Genomic DNA, 16,181 nt, shown 5'->3' with positions numbered 1-16,181 from the left:
GCACCGCCCACGCTGAGAGAAGCCGCGCCTCCCCATTCGAGAGAGGTCGCACCGCCCCCGCCGAGAGAAGCCACGCCTCCTCAGCCGAAAGAAGCCGGGTCTACCCTGCAGAGAGAGGCCACATCTCTCCATCCGAAAGAAGTCGCGCCTCCCCAACCGAGAGAGGCCACGCCTCCCCGACCCAGAAAAGTCGCGTCTCCACAGCGGTCCCCCCATGTCCCCCACAACAACAAGCCAGAGGGGCAGTGGAGGGGGGCGTGTCCTTGCGAATGAAGGCTTTGGCGCAGAAGGAAGTGCTTCCGGTACAGAGGGCGTACAAGATGGCGGCGCCCATGGAGCTGTTCTGCTGGTCTGGGGGCTGGGGGCTGCCGTCAGTGGACCTGGACAGCCTGACCGTTCTGGTGAGGGTAACCCAGGCGCTCTTTGCTGTGCCCTAGAGGACTGGGGTGGGGCTCGAGCTAGTCAAGCGTTCGAACTTTGCTGGCGCCACAGCACAGGCTCTTTGGGGAAAACTGAGGCAATCCAAAAGCGTGGCCAGACCGATGTGGGCTGAATACCCTATCGTAGTTTCCTAGAGTTCAGGTACCAGTGACAGTAGGCTTGATCGGGAATCCAGGAGATAGGCCGAAGTCCTTGCTTTTCCATGGCTGTGTGACCTTGGGGCCATCCCTTCTGTGGGGTTTCAGGGATTTTAGGCTTGGCAGTCCTGGTTTCTCAGCGATCCACACTCTTCTTCCCACTAAACAGCGTTTACTGAGCCTATTTGTTGGAGCAAACGGCCCTCAGCCAGACTGTAGAAAGAGCACTGACATCAGATTTGTTTCACTTTGTTCCTTCACTCTCTCTAGTTGTAAAAGCATGTATTGGGCATCTTACAAAATACCAAATATTGCCATGCTAAAATGAGTAAGACTTTGTCCCTCCACTCAAGTTGTGTCACTAAAGAGAACATGGTCATTATTTCCAAGAAGAGGGTTAGGAAAAGCTTCCAAAAGATAGGTGTTCAACAAGTAGATAAATAGGAGACAAGATGGAGGGGAGGGTTTTTCATAGCTGATATCTAGTAAGGGACATATCCATAATCTGTTTCTTTTTTTCTTTTCTTTTTTTTTTTTTTCCCTTTGGTGTCAGACCGGGGGGCTTGAACTCAGGGCCTGGGCACTGTCCCTGAGCTTTTGTGCTCAAGACTGGCACCTCACCACGTAAGCCACAGCTCAATTTCCAGCTTTTAGTGCTTAATTGGAGATGAGTCTCATAGACTTTACAGCACAGGCTGGCTTTGAACCACAATCCTCAGATCTCAGCCTCCTGAATGTGAGCCACCTGCACTGTGGCTTCAACATTCTTGTTTTACCTATTTGTAAAATAGAAGTGGTTTTTTTGTTGTTGTTTTGTTTTTGCAAGTGTTGGGGTTTGAACTCAGGGCCTAGGCACTGTCCCTGAGCTTCTTTTGCTCAGGGCTAGCACTCTGCCACCTGAGCCACAACACCATTTCCAGTCTTTTCTGTTTATGTGGTGCTGCGGAATTGAACCCAGGGCTGCATGCATGCTAGGCAAGCACTCTACCACTAAGCCACATTCCCAACCCAATGGAACTGTTTTTGCGTGTGTGCCAGTACTGAGCTTTGAACTCAGGGCTTTGCAATCTGAGTTAACTTTTCACTTGGGCTAGCTCACTCTACCACATGAGCCACACCTTTTTTTTTTTTTTTTTGTCAGTAGTGGGGCCTGAACTCTGGGCCTGGGTGCTGTCCCTCAGCTCTTCAGCTTAAGGCTAGCCCTCTACCCCTTGAACCACAGTGCCACTTCTGGCTTTTTCTGCTTATGTGGCACTAAGGAATCTAACCCAGGGCTTCATTCATGCAAGGCAAGCACTCTACCACTGAGCCACCTTCCCAGCTCCATTTTTGGCTTTTTATTTGCTAATTGGAAGTAAGAGTCTCTGGGATTTGTCTAGGCTGTTTTCAGACTGTGGTCTTTAGGTCTCAGCCTTCTGAATAGCTAGTGTTATAGCATAAGCCAGCAGCATTGGCTGATTTTTTTTTTCTTATGCAAAGCACAGGGCATAAAGCCCGGCGCAGGTGGCTCACGCCTGTAATCCTAGCTACTCTGGAGACTGAGATCTGAGAATCATGGTTCAAAGTCAGCCCAGGCCGGACAGCCCAGTAGACTCTTATCTCCAATAAACCACTAGAAAACTGGAAGTGGTGTTGTGGCTTAAGTGATAGAGCACTAGCTTTGAGCTGAAGAGCTGAGGGACGGCGCCCAAGCCCAGAGTAAAAGCCCTATGACCAACAACAGCAACAAAAAAAGCACAGGGCATATCACATAAGATATTCAGTAAATATTACTCTTAATCTTTCCTCTATGGAACCATGCCTTAGCCTCTCTACCTTCTGCTTCCTTCTCTGCAGACCTATACCAGATTTACTGGTGCTCCACTCAAGGTACACAAGATTACCAACCCTTGGCGGAGCCCTTCAGGTATCCAGTGTCCATGGGTGGGGTAAGGGAGTGTGCAAGGGGAGGAGCAGGAAATAGGAAGGAATGTGGCACAAATATGTATGAATAGTCAAGCTAGGATCTGGTAGACATACTTCTTTGTCAATGTCAGGAACTCTGCCTGCCCTTCGGACAAGTCAAGGAGAGGTCATCTCAGCACCACAAAAGATCATCACTCACCTTCGAAAAGAGGTACAAGACTTGGGGAAGGTGGGGTCTCAGTGAAAGAAATCCAGTCAATTCAGTGCAACTCATGTTTATTAAGCACCTAACTTATACCAAGCTAGACACAGGTGGCCCAGAGCACCAAGTAGCACAAATTCTGATGGGGAAGACACATAATGTCACTATATTGTAGTAAAGCATTTGGCCAGAAATTAAGCTCAAGGCACTATGGAAATATACAGAGACATAGTGCCTTCTGTATAGTTGACAGGCAAGGAGTCTTAAACTGGTCACAGGTGGAAGAAGAAAAAAAGAGAAGATAGCAGTTGATTCTAATGAGATGCTCAAAGATGGGATTGGATAGGGACTTTGAAGGGCCTTTTCTCTGTTTTCAGGGACCAGGTTGGGGTGAATATGGGGCTCAGGATGCACAAGGCTTAGAGCCAGGTTAGGGAATTTGAAAGAACATTACAAGAAGAGTACTGAGACCTAGGGTCCTCTCACTCTTCCTACTCCCCTCACTACCTTTCCAAACTATTGGATTTAGCCATCATGCTTTAAAAGTTCTTCTAATCTGTGGTGTGATTCCAAGAGGGAACACATTGTCCAAAATGGGCTCCTCTTCTTCATTTAAAGGCTTGGGAAGCTAGGGAATTAATGTGGGTTATAGAAGCCTTTACAATACACATAAAAGCCAAAGTTCCTGACAGGGCCTGGACCATTACCTTGATTCCTCATGTATAAAGTTTTTTTTTTCTCATTTCCAAAGTGTTTTCCCCTACATTATTTACTAATAGAGCCTATTAAGAGATGAAGATGATTATTAGTGCCGGAGCCTGCCGGCAACAAAAGGGAATCCTGAATTAGGGGACGAGGACGGGAAAAATAAAGACATAAGACAAAGGATGGGGTCGGGAGGTCTGCAGCTCAAGACTGTAGCACCGTTTATTTTTACCTTTCCCTAAGATATACTATTAGAAGTCAAGAGGTAACATAAGGTTACAATAGTCCAGAAAACCAAGGAAAATTTCAGTAAAAACAGAGTGCAGTAAAAACAAGACAAGGTCAACTGGTAGAAAGTAAAACAAACTCTGCAGACATAGCAAAGCAATCCCGGGCACCTGGTGTTTTTAAGTAAGCCAGCTCCTTGTACGTGCCTTCAAGTGAGCACCAGGGTTAAGATCTTTAAACTTTACTGTTGGCTCTCAACATATTAATGTTTCTTATGCTACAGGGGGAAAACTGAGGTTCAGTGAGTTTTAAGAATTGTACTTAAGCTAGAGGCATGACTTAAGTGGTAGAGAACTTGCATATCAAGCATGAAGTTCAACCCCAAGTACCACCAAAGGGGGGAGGATATAGGGGTGTGTGTGTGTGTGTGTGTTCAAGAGATTACACAGCGATAAAGGCTGTTCAGGGTGTGGAAGGATATGTGCTGAGGAACAGACTGAAGCTGGGAAAGATAGAGCAGGATGAAACTGATATGGGTGGAACTTAGGTTTAGTGGTGGCACTTAGGCTATGGAATGAAACAGAAGAAATAGTCAAGAGCTGGGCCATGAGGGAACAAGCCGGGGAGATGGAAAGGGTGAGTTCACTGGGTCCAAGGAATATGAGGATCGTGTCCCTTAGTTCCTTAGGCATGGGCTGAGACTCAACCTGCAGCTGAGCTCTGCCGTTAGCTTTGTGGTGTCTAGATTGGGACGTTACTGTTAGAAAGTTGCTGTCAGCAGGCTTGCTGCCAGCTTTCCGTGGAAACTCTGGGAGCTGCTCCTAGTTTGTGGCCAGGCTTTCCTTCCTCCCCCCCCCCCCCTCAATGGGCATAGGACCTTGACGGCCAGCAGACTCCAAGGCCCAGGCTGTCAGCCAACAGCAACAGGCTGTGCTGGCTGGGCCAAGGTAAGGGGGCCTCAGCGGGCAAAGCTCTTTGTTCTGCCTCTGCTACACAGAGAGGCTAATGAGGTTACCTTCCCTACCAGGGAAGTGCCCCTTCAGTCCTCCCAACATCAGTTTCATGAATATTTCTTTCACAGAAGTATAATGCTGATTATGATCTATCAGCTCGGCAAGGAGCTGACACCTTGGCTTTCATGTCTCTACTAGAGGAAAAACTGCTCCCGGTGTTGGTAAGTATGTATAGACCTCCCAGTGTTCACAGCCTGCAGGGAAGGGTCAGGCTGATATACCCCCACAGAGCCCTGTGGGGGTCAGAAGCCTATTCTGTGTCAGGCAGGTACACTAGTTCAGACATCCCCTTCCTTCCTTCCTACCTACCCAATCCAGATACATACTTTTTGGATAGACACCAAGAACTATGTAGAAGTGACCCGGAAGTGGTATGCAGAGGCTATGCCCTTTCCTCTCAACTTCTTCCTACCTGGCCGCATGCAGCGGCAATATATGGAGCGGCTGCAGCTGACGAATGGGAAGCCCAGTCCTGAGAATGAGGAAGAAGTGGAGAAGGAGGTAGCTTTGGGACAGGGGCTGCTATATGAGATGAACCCCAAGGTTGATGGCCAGAAATGGAGTGCCCAGGTGGGGAGGTAACACTCTTCCCACAGCCACATGCCTACCTGTTCCTCCCTTATAGCTGTACCAGGAGGCTCGGGAATGCCTAACCCTTCTCTCTCAGCGCCTGGGCTCTCAGAAGTTCTTCTTTGGAGATGCGTGAGTCTGACTCCTGGGGTGTTAAAGGGTGGTTGGAAGACTACGGGTTCACAAGTAGCTGCTGGGGCACAGGCTGGGGCTGAAAGGTAGGCTCAAGCTCTAGACAAGAAGTCCTTAGGACAGACACTGGCTGTAATGACAATGGGGCTGTGTGTGGGGCCAGAGCCTCCTTGGTGGTACAGGAGGATGGGGTGGGAGGATCGCCAGGTACAGGAGCGGCCTGCAGGGTGTGGGGCACTCAATGTGCCCTTTATGCAGCTCTAGGATAGAGCCCCATTCAGGGCCTGGCTGGCGCCACCTAGAGAACCCTTCTCATACCAGACCAGGAACTGTGTGTCCTGTCCCTCCACTGGTGGCCCCATGCTGCCCAGAGCCTCCCCACATCCCTAGACTGGTATTTCTTCCAGCTCCATCTTGACCCCTCTGCCCACCTGTCCTCTATCCTACCTTTTTCTCTCCAGCCCTGCATCCTTGGATGCCTTTGTCTTTAGCCACCTGGCACTGCTACTGCAGGTAAAGATGCCCAGTGGGAAACTGCAGATACACCTTCGAGGGTTGCAAAACCTCTGTGTCTACTGTTCCCACATTCTTAGCCTCTACTTTCCCTGGGATGGAGGTAAGGAGCAGATGGAGGGGGCAGTCTTGGGAGGAATGCCTGGGATCCAGGAACTAGCTCCCTGCCCACTTTCCTTTTCTTGTTCCTCAGCTGCAGTGCCACCTCCACGTCAGACACCAGCAGCCCCAGATACTGAAGAGGAGCCAAATCGGCGCCGGAACCAGATCCTGTCTGTGTTAGCAGGGCTGGTAGCCATGGTGGGCTATGCCTTGCTCAGTGGAATCATCTCTATCCAGAGGGCAGCCCCTCCTCATACCCCAGGCACCCGGGCCCTGGACATGGTTGAGGAGGATGAAGAATGATTTGTCCTCATGCTCTTAGGACTGGTTTTTCAATTGTGCATTCCATAGGTCTCTCTGGCTCCCCATTGTTGAGACAGCCAGAAATGGGTACTCCCCACCCCCAGAATAAAGCCGCTCGCACTGACTGGGATCAAACCTTCTCTCCTTAAATGTGCTGCCAGTGTCTCAGCTTGTGCTTTAGCTTGGGCCCTGGGTGCTTGAGCCTACCCACTGGCACTAGGCTTCTGAAATTGCTTTAGCTTTGCTCCTGCATGGGCCCAGTCTCCATCTCCAGGAAAGACAAACAATCCCCAGTTTTGGGTTCAGTCTTCCCAGTCTCCTCTGCTCACCTCCCTCCCCCACCATCTTTATTTGTACAGTGAGCTCACCCTGGGCCTAGGCCCAGTTTCCACGGGCAACTAGTACATTGCACACACTTCTACAAGCATGAGGGGTGGGGACACATTAGGGCTTTCTGATTTTTCTTTAGAGGCCTCCAGCCCCTGGTACCTACTAGAGAGTAGAGTGAATCACCCAAACCACTACCCTTGAGCCTGTGTCACTGTAAGCTCACACTGGCCCTACTGTGCCCTACTCAGTCACAGACATGAGCTGACTGTCCTTTTAATGTCCATGCTGAACCCAGGTATCTGCTTGAGTGTCTGCTCCATCACTAGCGACGCCATAGGTAGGTATGAATGGAATACCCAGGTGAGACGGTCTCCAGGAATCCTATAGCAGGATCACTGATGGTAAGAGGTACATCCTTAGAAGAGCTGAGGAGGGAAAGAGTAGCTGAGAGTGAGCCTGCTGAGGCCCAACACTTCATCTCAGCCCAGACCTTCCCCTGCCCTTGTCCTTACCGATTTAGCACCACCACAACTGCAGAACCATCAGGTCGTATCAGTGCCACTGTGTCCAAGTCATTCTTCTCACTGGCCACAAGCCCCACTCTCTGGGAGTCTTCAGGAATGAACTTGCTGCATGTGGGAACAGGCATCATCTGAGACCTCAGTCCAGCACCTTAGGGTACCACCTATGAAACCCTTATCTAAAGCTGGGCACCCAGTGGGCTCATACCTACAATCTTAGCTGCTCAGTAGGCTGAGATCTGGCAGTGGCAATTCAAAACCAGCCCCAGTCCATGAAACTCTCATCTCCCATTAACAAGCAGATCCCCAGAAATGGAGTTGTGACTCAGGTGATAAGAGAGCTAGACTTGAGCAAAAAAGCTAAGGGACAGTACTAGCAATAGCTAGTCCCTAGCGCAAGCCCCAGTACTGGCAAGAAAAAAAAAATCCTCATCTAAGAGTTTATTCTTCTTAACCTCTCACCGCCTCATAAGTCCTGCCAAAGCTCTGCCCTAAGGCTGGCATGCTAATATGTTTATAGTATCAGTATAGTTCTGGAAGCTGAAGGAAGAGAACAGCAAGTTGCAAGTCCAGCCTGAACAACACAGAACAAGGCTCGTAAAACAAAGCAAGGCTGGGTGTGGTGGTACAAGTCTATAATTCCAGCTCTGTTCTAACTCTTAAGTTCTCAAGATGTGTTGTTGGGCCCTGCTCCTACCCTCCCACATCCCAGTGCCAGCTTCTAATAACCAGAGTTATCTGTTTCTAGTTACCACCTAATCACTTCCTGCCTACATGGTGCAAGAGAGAAGGGGTGTGCCTCTCCTGAGATTCCCACCTATGCACCTTCCTGCTCGCTCGTCTAGGGTGATGTAAGCCTGATGCAGCAGATGATAGGCTTGGTGTGGCATGGTGGCACCCTACTCAACTCACCTGAAATGGCCAAGGTGGTAGAACATGGGCTGTTTGTAAAACGTATCCTTGGCAATGTCCACAATGACGGGACTGTCGACAAAGTTGCGGACCCAGTTGGGTCCCCCTTCAGGGTTCAGGGCAAGGTTCCAGTCTGTCCAGCCAGACACGTGGTAGAGAAGGTTCTGCAGTAGAGACCAGGGCAAAGAAATACTCAACACAAGAGATCCTCAGAGAAGGCACATGCCTCAGCCTTGTGAAGGAGACTGAAGGTGGGGCATCACGAGGGGGGCCAAGAAATTGGTGGCAGATGCAGTTGTCTAGCTTGGCTCCAAACATGTAGTAAGAGGCTATGGGCTACAGTTCTGTGAAGGAAAGGTAAGGCATGATCATGACATCCTAGAATTGCCCCAAAGGGTAAACTAGCAGTTGAGGAGAAAGACCTGTCAACCTTTGGAGATTGTAGGAAGGTATCTATTATGGTCTGCTTTATGGGAGGAAGATAGTTGGCTCACCGTGATGATGCTGTGGCTGTACTGCATCCCACGATCCCAGGAACCCAGACGCACACTCTGCTCCCAGAATTTGGAGCCCACACAGGCCTCAGAGGCGAAGAGCATGGTATTGGGGAAAAGACGATGTGTTTCCCCCAGGGTGGATCTTGCTGGAGCCAGAAAGTCCAGGTACCAGTGTACAGCAATACCATGAACGTACTTAGCTGCCTCTGGGTCTTTTAGTACCTGCCCAGGGAAAGGAAAGGACCACTGAGAAACAGGAACCACTGGCCCAGAAACCTGCACAGAGGATTCTGGAAAAGGAGCTAGGATTCTCACGAAGTAGGCACTAAGATGGATACAACTAGAAGGGGTTACAGTGACCACCCAGTGGTCTTCAGAGCTTGGGCACCTAGCCCTAGCCCAGGGTGTCCTAGTAATCAAGAACAGGGCTGGGAATGTGGCTTAGAAGTAGAGTGCTCGCCTTGCATGCATGAAGCCCTGGGTTCTATTCCTCAGCACCACATAAACAAAAAGCCAGAAGTGGTGCTGTGGTTCAAGTGGTAGAGTGCTAGCCTTGAGCACAGAGAGGCTCAAGGACAGTGCCTAGGCCCTGAGTTCAAGCTCCAGGACTGGCAAAAAAAAAAAAAAAAGTTGAACAGAAGCCAAAAGCCAGGCATTCGTGGTTCATGCCTGTAATTCTTACTACTCAGGAGGTTGAGATCTCAGGATCATGGTTTGAAGCCAGCCTGGGTAGGAAAGGCTGAGACTCTTATCTCCAATTAAGCACCAAAAAAGTCGGAAGTGGAGCTGTGGCTCAAGTAGTAGAGCGCTAACCTTGAGCAAAAGAGCTCAGGGACAGCACCCAGGCCCAGAGTTCAAGCCCTAGTACTGGTAACAAAAAGAAGAGTTGAAGCTGGGTGCCGGTGGCTCATGCATGTAATCCTAGATACTGAGAAGGCTGAGATCTGAGGATCAAGGTTCAAAGCCAGGCTGGGCAGGAAAGTCCATGAGACTCTTCCAATAAACCACTAGAAAACCGGAAGTGGCGCTGTAGCTCAAGTGGTAGAGCGCTTGCCTTGAGCTAAAGAGCTGAGGGAGAGCTCCAAGGCCCAGAGTTCAAGTCCCATAACTGACAACAAAACAAAAAAAGAGTTGAACAGCCAGGTGCTGGTGGCTCATGCCTGTAATCCTAGCTACTCAGGAGGCTGAGATCTGAGGATCATGGTTCAAAGCCAGCTTGGGCAGGAAAAGTCTATGAGACTCATCTCCAACAAACCACTCAGGAAAAAAAAAAAAAAAGGGAGTGGTACTGTAGTTGAAGTGGTAGAGTGCTTGCCTTGAGCTAAAGAGCTGAGGGACAGTGCCCAGGCCCAGATTTCAAGCCTCACGACAGACCAAAAAAAGAAAAGAAAGAAAGAAAAAAAAAGTTGAACAGGAAAGGTACTCTTAAATTTGGAGCCAATCATTTGTATGCTATACTTTTGGGACACTGGGGTCCTCATGGAGGTCATGACCCTTACCACTTCTGCCCATCTGGGGAGCAGCAAGCGTTGGTCATCCAACATGAGCAACAGGACATCGCGGTGAGTACTATTGGCAAGGGCTGGACCCAGGTCATGGGCAATGAAGTCTCTCTGGTGTTCAGCAGTAAAGCCCAGACACTGGAAAGGGTACCCAGTAATCAGCCCTGCAGTAGGTTCATTCTCAGCCGTCACTGCCCAGAATTTTAACTTGTATGCAGCATAGGCATCTAGGAACCTGGCAGAGGAAAGAACATGAGTGATCATGGCTAAAAGGACAGACCAGGACCCCAAGGAATAGGAATCCTGATGGAGCAGGGAAACTGATAGCCCTAAGTCTCAAAGGTTGAGAAGGTAAAAAGATGAACTAGGAAAGGCAGGTCTAAAATGGACCCAAGGGGGCTGGGAAGGTGGCTCAGTGGTAGAGCGCTTGCCTTGCATGCCTGAGGCCCTGGGTTCGATTCCTCAGCACCACATAAGCAAAAAGAAAAAAGCCGGAAGTGGCGCTGTGGCTCAAGTGGTAGAGTGCTAGCCTTGAGCTGAAGAGCTGAGGGACAGCGCCCAGGCCCAGAGTTCAGGCCCCACTACCGGACCCAAAAAAAAATAAATAAATAAAAAAATAAATAAATAAAATGGACCCAAGTCCAGGGACATAGGCTATGGTGTCCAAAGGAAAAGCTGGTCCAGACACCCTTGACATTCTGATTTCTTACCTGACAAAGTAGTTGGCCCAGGTCTGGTGGTAGATATCCCCTGGCTGACCCTTGAGTGTCCCCTTTCCATTCACTGCCCCATTAGTCTTGAGCCAAGTAGGCGATGTCCAGGGACTGGCGAAGAGGGAAATGGGGCGCTGGGTCATTTTCAAGGCTCTGTGAATCAGGGGTATCTAGAGGCACACATAGCAAGGAGAGAGATACCCAGACTTGGAACACAGATGGACTAGCCTAACCTGCACATCAGGTCTAGCCATCATCTCCTACCCTCCCAATCCCAGGACAGAACAGGAAGCAGAGAAAGTTTATCATCTTTATACATTGCCCTAACTGGACCCCCAGATTACAATGCCATCAGGGCCTGAGGCAGCCAGAATGCCCACCTTGAGCTTGGTGTCTTCTTCTGAAAGGCTAAAGTTGTGCAGCTGGAAGTCATCAGGGGAGTCATCATAGGTGTAAGTACTGATAGAGAAGTCAGTGCTAGCCATAGGTACCCGGATGATGTTATATTCAATTCCTACAGAAAAGCATGCCCAAGGTATGGGAGTCCAATAGGAGAATATGGAACTTGGGGGTTCTCTCTCTCTCCCTCTCTCTCTCTGGTTGACATGGAGTTTCATAAACTTCTTTTTGCCAAGCTGGCCTTGAACCATGATTCCCCAATCTTTGTCTCCCAAGTAGCTCGAATTACAGGTTTGAGTCACTGCTCCTTGCTGGAACTTCTATCACTTGCCGTTCTGAAATAGAATCTTAGAGCCAGAGGAAACCTGGGGCTCTAGGTGGGGCAAGAGGCCAGGACCCAGATGAAGCACAAGCCCTCTGAGCCTAAGACAGGGCAATTTTATTTTACTGGCCTTTAGAGAGGAACCAAATATTCAGGCCTGATTTCATATGCCTAATCCCACCAAAAGGAGGCAGCTGCAAAGGCAGGAAAAGAAGAACAGAAGAACCATCGCTAGGTAAGATTATATCTGTTATCTCAGCTACTCAGGAGACAGATAGGGAAGATCATGGTTAAAGGCAAAAAATCAGCAAGATTCCAATCTTTTTTTTTTTTTTTTGTCGGTCGTGGGGTTTGAACTCTGGGCCTGGGCGCTGTCCCTGAGCTCTTCAGCTCAAGGCTCTACCACTTGAGCCACAGCACCACTTCCGGTTTTCTAGTGGTTTATTGGAGATAAGAGTCTCAGGGACTTTCCTGCTCGGGCTGGCTTGAACAGTGGTCCTCAGATCTCAGCCTCCTGAATAGCTAGGATTATAGGCATGAGCCACCAGCGCCTGGCAAGATTCCAATCTTAACCATCCGGCCAGGAATGGTGGTACATGCCTGTCATCCCAGCTAAGCAGGAGGCATAGGTGGAAAGATTGCAATCCAACACCAGCACTAGGTAAAAAATGCAAGACCCTACCTGAAAAATAAATAAAGCAATAAAGGGCTGGCTCAGAATAACTAAAGGAATGTGTGGGTTCAAATAGCAGAGAACCTGCCTAGCAAGTGTGAGGCTCTGGTGATAATGGTATTATGTCTCTCTCCTCACCTTCTGTAGAGAAGTATGATTTCAGGAGCAAATTCTGGGCAGAGGGTGACAAAGCAAGGATGTTGAGAGCAGTAGCATCTGTCATAGCCCCTCCAAATCCTTTCATTTTCTGGAACTTCTCTTCTGGCTGCAGGGTCAGTAGAAGTCCTGAGGAAACCGTGAGAAAAGAAAGCCTGTTAGCACACAGAGGAAAAATTCCATGGTGGCCACTGGCATGACTTGGACTTATGACAGGGACCCAACCTGGCTCTGAGGTAAGGAGCATAGTAATTACCTGTGCCCGTGCGATTGGCCTGGATGGTTCCCATACTCATCTCCATCCGACGTCCACCTCGTGTACTCTCATATCGGCTGAAGTTACCAGGGGCAGGGAGGGTTAAGGGGTCAAGAGAGTCGCAGTATGTGGCATTGCAGACACAGACCACTGAACTGTAGCCAAAGCTTTTAGGTATGCAGGGACGGGCACCTGCAAGGGAGGAGCATAAGCAGGAGCAAGAGCCGAAGGGGGTGGATGAAGGAAATGGATGTGCTGATTAGAATAAACATGGATTTCAAAAAGTTGTTTCTCCTACCCCAGGTTGCTCTCAATCACTCATAAATGTTGGCTGAGCCACTACTGAAACTGTACCACCAGTACACTGGAAGACAGAAGGATGCTCAGTGCCACCTTCCTCCTGCTGGTCTCACCTGATGTCCATGACACTGCCTGAAGTAGAAGCAATCCCATGAGACTGGAAGCCATGATGCCTCCCCAGCTCCAGTGTTTGGGACACTCCTAAGAACAAGATGAGAAATGAGTAGAAGGCAAGCCCCCTCTTTTTACTTCAATACTTTCCTGGTCAGCATTTGGCTGTCTATGGGTGCCCACAGTCTAGTTTATCTTTTTTTTTTTTTTTTTCCAGTCCTGGGGCTTGAACTCAGAGCTTAGGCACTGTCCTTGAGCTTCTTTTGCTCAAGGCTAGTACACTACAACTTGAGCCACAGCACTACTTCCTGCTTTTTCTGTCGATGTGGTATGGAGGAATCCAACCCAGGGCTTCATGCATGTGAGGCAAACACTCTACCATTAAGCCACATACCCATCCCTATAGTGTTCCTTATAAGGGTGCAGCCCTCCCTTTGCTGGTGAGAGCCTCCTCCCCACACCAGGAAGATTCTCCTCATCCTTTTCTGCCCATTTCAAGTTGATCCTTCCCACCTCTCGTCAGTGCTTTGCTGAAAGAGCCATGACGGCTGTGTCGAAAAGATTATCTATTCAATGAATTCCAAAGCAAAGTAACCAGAAACCTGCCACTTACCTTTCCCGGAGGGCTTGAAAATGTCATTGCTTCGGGGTTTCTGAGAAAGAAGACTTCCAGGAGTTTCCGAGGTTCAAACTGATAAAGGACTCACTAAATAAAACCAAGAATGCAGGTATCTGTGTGAATTTTATATAATCTACTACTGCTGGAGGAACTGAGCTTGCCCTGCAGATTTTATTCCGGCACACTGAGGTGGATGACCCAGTGTGTCATATGATAACTGAGGGAAGAGTCACATGACCCAGGAAGTGAAGCAATTGCAGCCATATTTATAATGGGTTTTACTGGCTTCTCTCTGGTTCTCGATATTCTATTCTGGAAGGTTTTTGTAGAACACAACATAGAATAAGGATTTGAGTGGAAAACTGGGTAAAAGCACCTAAATCTCAGAGAAAGTAGGCCACAGCAAGCACATGTAGCAAAAAAATTTTAAGTGATACTAAGGGCTGGGGACTCTTTAGTGGACAGCTTGCTAGTAAATGTGAAGCCCTGAGCTTCATTCCCAGCACTAACTATAAAAGTGTTACTGCCAGGTGCGGCTGAGATCTGAGGACTCCCCAGGGAGGAAAATCCATGAGAGGTGTGTGTGTGTGTGTGTGTGTGTGTGTGTGTGTGTGTGTGTGTGTGTGTGTGTGTGTGTGTGTGTGTGTGTGATGGGACTCTATAAAAGTGTTACTGCCAGGTGTGGCTGAGATCTGAGGACTCCCCAGGGAGGAAAGTCCATGAGATGTGTGTGTGTGTATATGTGTGTGTGTGTGTGTGTGTGTGTGTGTGTGTGTGATGGGACTTGGGTGCTGTCCCTCAGCTCTTCAGCTCAAGGCGAACACAGCACCACTTCCGGTTTTCTGGTGGTTAATTGGAGATAAGAGTCTCACGGACTTTCCTGCCCAGGCTGGCTTCGAAGTGTGATCCTCAGATCTCAGTCTCCTGAGTAGCTAGGATTACAGGTGTGAGACACCAGTGCCTGACTTCCATGAGATTCTTATCTCCAATTAACCCCTAAAAACCCAGAAACGGAGCTGTGGCTTAAATGGTAAAGTATTAGCCTTGAGCAAAAGAGCTCAGAGTGGCAGAGAGAGAAAGAGAGGGGGGAAGGGAGGGAGGGGGAGGGAGGGGGGGAGGAAAAAAAATAAGGACAGTAACACTTAGCCAAGAACCAGTAGCTCACTCCTGTAATTCTAGCTAATCAGGAGGCTGAGATCTGAGGATCACCGTTTGAATTCAGCCTAGGAAGAAAAGTCCCCAGGAGACTCTTAACTCCAATTAACCACTCAAAAACCTCAAGAGGCTGAGATCTGAGGATCTCAGTTCAAAGCTAGCCCAGGTAGAAAACTGTGTGAACCTCTTATCTCCAGTTGAGCAATAAAAGAAAAAAAAAAAACAAAAACACCAGAAATGGAGCTGTGGTTCAAGTGGTAGAGTGTCAGCTTTGAGCCAAAAAACTAAAGTTCAGTGCCCAGGCCCTGAGTTCAATCCCCAGCACTAGTGCATGAACGCATAAGCATGCACGCATGTGCACAAGTGTGTGTCCGCATCTTCATGCACGTGCGCATGCGCGCACGCACACACACGATACAAATGACAATACTAATAAAGAAAGGCTTGCTAAGCAAAATTCTGAGGCCATACAAATATTTAAGACATAAATAGGGCCACACAGATATTGCCCTAAAGAGGCCCATGGAGCACAGAGGCAGATACAGACGCAGATATTTACCAGAGAAGACAGAAATAGTAACGTGCTTGGAGAGCTCCCTGGAAGAGGAACCTGGACCCTTGGTGGGTGGGAAGTTCTCCAGAAAGTCTTCTCGGAGGAGAAGCCTGGTGGTAGGGGTGTTATTATACAGCCCAGTGTGGAAAGGGCAAGACTTGGCATAGAGATAGCATGACTGAGGGAAGGAGTGGTCAGCACGCACCTTTCTGGATTCCCTGTTTCACCATCAGTTGCTAATTGCAGTAACTTCTCTTCCTTCCTCTCAGGACCGAGAGGTTGGCATAATAGTTCCGCACCTAGGCAATGGGCTAGGCATGGAGTGGGGGTGGGGCACATGCCTGTAATCTCAGCTACTTGAAGACAGAGACAGAAAGATTGCCTGTGTAGGGCAGCCAAGGGCAAAGTAAGTAGGAGAAACTATTTGAAAACCTAAAGTAAAAACAAAAGGACTGGAAGCGTGGCTCGCGTAGGTGAGTGCTTGTCTAGCAAATACAAGGCTCTGAATTCACTCTCTAGAACAAAGAAAAAAAGAAAGAGAAAAAGAAAGGAAGGAAGGAAGGAAGGAGGGAGGAACTGAAGAGTGCTAAAGAAAGATACATCCTCTGTGGACAGAAGAAAGGAGTTGATCCTGATGTTGCTCCATAAACCACATCAGATAAGATTTAGTGTGACACATGCAATATAACCTGACTAATTCCAGGTCTTTGAGCCTGTTTTCTGGTTTGTAAAAAGGAGGCAATACTACACTCTCACAGAGTTATTACTGGAGTTGGTGAGATAAGCAGGACCTGGGACTTAATAGGCACTGAAAATTACTTGCTTGTTTGTTATGTTCTGAATTATCTCAGTGTAGCCTTTCCAAGACATGCACCTAGCAAAATCCATCGTTTCTTCTCCTACTTCATAAA

At 48.7% G+C, this 16,181-nt stretch overlaps 2 protein-coding genes across 3 annotated transcripts; one reads left to right on the top strand and one right to left on the bottom strand.

The window, feature by feature from the left end:
• The first annotated feature begins 164 nt into the window (after positions 1 to 164).
• Mtx1 (metaxin 1) lies at positions 165 to 6,376 on the top strand. The gene is made up of 8 exons (XM_042681516.1): positions 165 to 401; positions 2,415 to 2,484; positions 2,615 to 2,694; positions 4,700 to 4,792; positions 4,950 to 5,132; positions 5,257 to 5,333; positions 5,795 to 5,949; positions 6,040 to 6,376. Exons 1-8 carry the CDS (start codon positions 270 to 272, stop codon positions 6,249 to 6,251), a joined length of 1,002 nt encoding a protein of 333 aa, XP_042537450.1. The 5' UTR covers positions 165 to 269; the 3' UTR covers positions 6,252 to 6,376.
• On the bottom strand, positions 6,377 to 13,745 carry Gba (glucosylceramidase beta). Of its 2 annotated transcripts, XM_042681514.1 has the most exons (11): positions 13,557 to 13,745; positions 12,946 to 13,033; positions 12,533 to 12,724; positions 12,259 to 12,405; positions 11,107 to 11,240; positions 10,724 to 10,896; positions 10,011 to 10,248; positions 8,509 to 8,733; positions 8,015 to 8,178; positions 7,094 to 7,210; positions 6,377 to 7,006 (listed from the first exon to the last, which is right to left on the bottom strand). In XM_042681514.1, the coding sequence occupies exons 1-11, from the start codon at positions 13,581 to 13,583 to the stop codon at positions 6,904 to 6,906; spliced, it is 1,608 nt and encodes a 535-aa protein (XP_042537448.1). In that variant the 5' UTR covers positions 13,584 to 13,745; the 3' UTR covers positions 6,377 to 6,903. The 2 variants fall into 2 exon arrangements, with proteins under 2 accessions (XP_042537448.1, XP_042537449.1); XM_042681515.1 differs by lacking the exon at positions 13,557 to 13,745 and having other exon boundaries at positions 12,533 to 12,756; positions 12,946 to 13,030.
• Between the last annotated feature and the right edge of the window lie 2,436 nt (positions 13,746 to 16,181).

Source organism: Dipodomys spectabilis, unplaced genomic scaffold, assembly GCF_019054845.1.
Source record: "Dipodomys spectabilis isolate Male_0828 unplaced genomic scaffold, ASM1905484v1 ptg000069l, whole genome shotgun sequence".
Classification (NCBI taxonomy): Eukaryota; Metazoa; Chordata; class Mammalia; order Rodentia; family Heteromyidae; genus Dipodomys; species Dipodomys spectabilis.
Note: the sequence above shows the minus strand (reverse complement) of the source record. Positions and strands in the feature narration are given on the sequence as shown.